The sequence below is a fragment of the Ceratotherium simum genome, chromosome 11, assembly GCF_057802395.1.
Source record: "Ceratotherium simum simum isolate JZ-2026a chromosome 11, ASM5780239v1, whole genome shotgun sequence".
Lineage (NCBI taxonomy): Eukaryota > Metazoa > Chordata > Mammalia > Perissodactyla > Rhinocerotidae > Ceratotherium > Ceratotherium simum.
This window is the reverse complement of record NC_141910.1, coordinates 2,225,456-2,230,523: the sequence shown is the minus strand read 5'-3', so window position 1 is coordinate 2,230,523 and position 5,068 is coordinate 2,225,456. Positions and strand designations below refer to the sequence as shown.

Below are 5,068 nucleotides of genomic sequence, written 5' to 3'. Positions count from 1 at the left end.
TAAACACCATCCAGGAAGAGTGGATTTTCTCTGGCCTGGAGCCCGGTTGGTGGAAAAATCCTTTGCCCTGGGCCTCCTCTCTGGTTTATAGGGCAGTCCTCTGACCATTTCTGACTGGGCTCACCAACTCCCATGGTGGCCCCTGAAGGGAAATGCAGGATTGTTGAATTCTGGAAGGAAAGGAGCCATTATTTCCCAATTTGCACAGTGGACAGTCCTTCGGTCCAGGCACTGTGCTAGGCACATTACATGTGCTATCCTTTTACTGCTCATCACCACCCTCTGAGGTCAGCATCAGCACCTGCAAAACCCCAGAGAGGTGAAGAGATTCACTGGGGTCACGCAGCTAGTAACCCAGAGCTTTCTGATGCCAGAGCCCAGGATCACAGCATTCCATTTGGGGGTTTTAGTGCTTTCTGTCCACCCATGGACATGGGAACAAGGGTTGTCCAGCAAAAAATGTTCATATCTGCATTCTGTTTCCATGTGAACTAGGCCTGGCAGGGTGCTTATGGTTGATTTCCGTCTCTAAGAATTGGACTCAGATATTCAGGACATAAAAAAAGGAGATGGCTGCCCTTTCTATATCAGGAGGCCCAGCCTCAGGAAACCTAGGAGGGCTGCTTGATTTCTCTTGTTCCTGACGAGTTAAAAGACCTTTGTTGCCGGGGAGCCCTGTTGCTTTAAGCCTAAGCCCTGGTTTGGGAGGAGACTAGAAGGGCAGTGGAGGGTGTCCGCCTACCTAGGGGAACCTGTGTGAGGTGTGGCTGGAGCAGGCTCAGGATGAGAGGTGGACGGGGGCGGGCTGAAAGTTGGAGCAAGCAGGAAGTGAACCAAGGGCCGCCCCAGGAGGAAACAGACTAGGCAAGTTCTGCTGCTGACGGGCCCCAGCTGCTCAGAGACATGGTGAGTGAGCTGGGAACTAGAAAGGGGCTGATTTAAAGAGGAGCCAGAGGGGGCTGGGGGCTGGAGATCGGGAAAGGAGAGTTGGTGGCAATGTCAGAGGGTTGGGCCAGCACTGACTGTGGCCTCTCTTCTTAGACAGCTTGGCTGCAAATAGCTCTGAGCTGCACGGGCGGGTGTTCCTCCTCCTTCTATACTCCCTCCCCTGACCTCAGTGCTGGCCTGGAGCAGTGCTTCGGTGGGTGGGCGTGGGGGATCCGAATTCCAGGCAGAGAGTTGGTGAGCGAGCGGCCCTTCCTTCATCTTCTCCTCCAGCCCGCCGGCCGACCGGCCTGCTGTTGTGACACTCCTGGGCAGCGCCTCTGCTGTTCCCAGTGCAGATTCCAGCCCAGCGGCGGGAGCTCTTCCCCTCTGCCTTTCACTTTATCCCTGTACAGAAACTCCCAAAATTTGTCTCTTCACAAGTCCAAGGAATTGGCTCCCCCCCATAAACATGAGGAAGAGAGCTAAGGGTTTGTAAAAGAACCAGAAATTGGTTCTTTGTGATAATCTAATTTGGCCCACACCCCTGGCCTGTTTCTGGAGGTCCTGTGGGTCAGAGAGGGAGGAGCTTAATAACGTTTTGCCTCCTTCTTTAAAAACCTTATCATGAAGCCTGAGGATGAGGCCTCAGCCAGGGAAGACTTGCCCTGTATTTCCCCCAGTGCCCAGGCTGCTGCTTTTATTTAATATCTGCTTCAGCAGCAGTGGCGTGGTGCCTGCGCATGGTGCTAGGTGGTGGGGAAAGCAGAAGTTTGTGGCCCAACGGCTCTCTCTCTTGGGGCCTTGTGAGGGACTTGGAGCCTAGTCGCTGTTGGTCTGGGTCACAGCAATTAGGCTGCCCAGGAGGCCCGAGGCAGAGCTGCTCTCCAGCTGCTTTCTTGGAAAGAGGGAGAGTTGGGCTAGGTGAGGGAATTCTGCTGGCCCCACAGACATTTTTAATAAGGAACCTGTGGGATCTGGGAATTGGTAAATGGTGGTGGGGTTTTGCATCGTGAGATGCCAGCTCAGCTGTCTGCTCTGACCCTCTCCGAGGAGCAAAGAAGCAGGGGAGAGGGTTTCAGTGGTGTGCTTCTTTTCCTTGTCAGGGACCCTGAGAACCCAAAAAGAAGTTTGAGCTAGTCTGTCTAGCAACAGCTCTCATCTTCTGGGGCTTAAAAATGCATTTATTTTTGATTACATGAGTGAGACGTGAAAACATTCTCTTTGTAAACAGTTCAAGCTTTACAGAACACTAAAGTCCATGTTAAGTCTTCCCCTCCTCTAGCCTCTGAGGCTGACTATCAGTTCCTCCACCACTTGGCCCAATTAACCCCTGTGTTGCTGCCCAGGAGGAAGGCAGTGGAGGCGATGGAAATGATCATGTGCGGAACCTGCGGAGTGAGGTGGAGGGAGTCAAGAATATTATGACCCAGAATGTGGAGCGGATCCTGGCCCGAGGAGAAAACTTGGACCATCTCCGCCACAAGACAGAAGATCTGGAAGCCACAGTGAGATGGGGAGATCACTGGGGGCTAGAAAAAGAGAGTGCGGGAGGGTCGTTGGGGGTTTAGGGGTTGGTGGTGTTGGGGGCAAAATGAGCAGGAGGGAAGTCTGCCTTTTCACCTGTTTTGGGAATTGAAGTGAGCTGAGTCCCCACTTCTGATTCTACTCTACTCCACTGATTGGCACTGGGGTCCAGGGAATGTGTACAATGACTGGGGTTGGGGGGTAGGGGCTGACCCTTGGAGGTATTTTCTGAGACAGATGGCTCAGTCAGCCCGTGCATTCTTGGGCTTCTCTCCTGTGAAACTGATTTTCCCTTTGAAGGCTGCCCTTGACAACCATTTAGACCTGACCTCCCAGGGCAAAAATATTGGCTTTGGTGGGGCTGGCCCGGTGGCATAGTGGTTAAGTTTGTGCACTCTGCTTCAGCAGCCCGGGGTTCACAGGTTCAGATCCTGGGCGCAGACCTACACACTGCTCATCACGCCATGCTGTGGTGGCATCCCACATACAAAATAGAGGCAGAGGGGGCCGGCCCCATGGCTTAGTGGTTAAGTGCGTGCGCTCCGCTACTGGCTGTCTGGGTTTGGATCCCGGGCGCACACCGATGCACCACTTCTCCGGCCATGCTGAGGCTGCGTCCCACATACAGCAACTAGAAGGATGTGCAGCTATGACATACCACTATCTACTGGGGCTTTGGGGAGAAAAAGGGAAAAAAAGGAGGAGGATTGGCAATAGATGTTAGCCCAGAGCTGGTCTTCCTCAGCAAAAAGAGGAGGATTGGCATGGATGTTAGCTCAGGGCTGATCTTCCTCACAAATAAATAAATAAATAAAAACCAAAATAGAGGCAGATTGGCACAGGTGTTAGCTCTGTGACAATCATCCTCAAGCAAAAAGAGGAAGATTGGCAACAGATGTTAGCCTAGGGCCACTCTTCCTCACCAAGAAAAAATATGTATTGGCTCTGGAAAATCATCCTAGGGCCTTTGGCTTGCTCCAGAAGTTGTTAGGTAGGCTGGGGGTGGAAAGCTGTTAGAGTCTTGCTGAGCCGGCTGGAGAAAGCAGCTGGAAATCACAAAGGCTACGTGAAAGCCTTTGATCCGGGGTCCTCTGCTAGGTGAAGGCTAGAATATGTCCCACACATCTTGCTAGATCTCAGTTTTCTCTCTCTCCAGCCAGAGGCTCAGGAAGGGAGTAACTCTAAAGTTCAACAAAAGCTGGAGCCTAAGGTTCCAGGTTCACGGCAAGAGTCTAGCTATGGCTTTCTGGGTCCTGTGTAATCTTGGATAGAGCTCCTTTTTCTCCCTGGGACTTAGTATTTCTTCCCACAACCTAACCTGGGAAGCATGGCCCAGGGAAACTTAATTTCTGCCACTCGAGTTGGGAGAGGAAGAGCAGTTTCCCTCACTTCCAACCCCCATAATGCCCTGGTCCCTTCTCTAGCTTCAGCAGTCCCCATAGAGCAAGGAGTCATGGAACCTAGGAGATGTGCCCACTTGGAGCCTGCACCCTTCGGCCCCAGTGTCTGCCTCCCAGGGGAGGACTGTGCTGCCAGTGTTGCACCCTTGGGTGTCAGCATGTGAAAAAGGCCCCTTAATGTGCATGGCAGTGCCAGGGTAAGAAGAGAAGGGGGCAAGCAGGGGGCGAGGGGGAGCTCAAGAATTCTAAATTTGAACCTGGCCCACCAGATTGTTATGAAGGTATATTTGTCAAGGTAGGAGGACAGAACATTCTTTTATTTAACAGTCTCTTACCTCGACTTGTCACTTAACTATTTAGATGTATGGCATGTGGGCCTCTGTTTGTACTCTTGTTCTGGTGGCAGGAGGCCGTGGGTCACTCTACCTTATCCCCAACAGTCTGAACACTTCAAGACCACATCGCAGAAGGTGGCTCGGAAGTTCTGGTGGAAGAACGTGAAGATGATTGTCCTCATCTGCGTGATTGTTTCTATCATCATCCTCTTCATCGTGCTCTTTGCCACTGGTGTCATCCATTAAGTAACTTAGGGAGCCCCTCTCACCCTGCCCTCCTCTTTGGGGCAACCCACCTTAATGGGTGCCATGAGGGGCCCTCTCTCCCACTCTTCTCCATAGGGAATACTGCTTGGTCCTCCTGCCCCTCACTCTGAGGCCCCTCTGCCACACTGTCTGCCCCAGGGAGCACCTTGGTCCCCCCAGAAGGAGAGAGCTGGACTATGACTTCATTTCACAGGTCCTCAGAGTTGGTTGGAGAGACCCAGAGGACCCAGCTTGTGGCTGGGAAACTGATGGTGGCCAGTGGGCAATAAAGACCGTTCAGTATCCCTACATGTGTGAGGTACTTCCTCCCTTTCCAGTCTGCTTTTGGCCCTTCTATTTGTTTTCTCTCTAAGGACACCCTCTGGCTGACATTCTCCCATCTGAGGCCCAGGTTGTTGGAGAGCATATATTTGGAGAAGAAAGATGGTACCTCCCTGTCTGTCTTTATTCCTCTTTGTTCCATTCATTGTCACAGGTCTCAAGAACAATAATTTTCTGGGGGTCTTGGCATATGGAAAATTCAAAACCTTCAGAGCATTTTAGGGTGGTATGCAAGACTCCTAAGTGTCCCCCTTGGGTCTTGCCATGTCCCTTTATTACTTTTCTGCTGGGAGC

The 5,068-nt window shown here is 52.0% G+C and overlaps 1 protein-coding gene across 1 annotated transcript; it reads left to right on the top strand.

The window, feature by feature from the left end:
* Positions 1-776: 776 nt before the first annotated feature.
* VAMP8 (vesicle associated membrane protein 8) lies at positions 777-4,741 on the top strand. The gene is given in 5 exon segments (XM_004437215.3): positions 777-906; positions 2,274-2,432; positions 4,292-4,516; positions 4,518-4,669; positions 4,671-4,741. Coding segments are annotated over 5 exon segments (591 nt in total). The 5' UTR covers positions 777-903; the 3' UTR covers positions 4,723-4,741.
* The last annotated feature ends 327 nt before the right edge of the window (positions 4,742-5,068 follow it).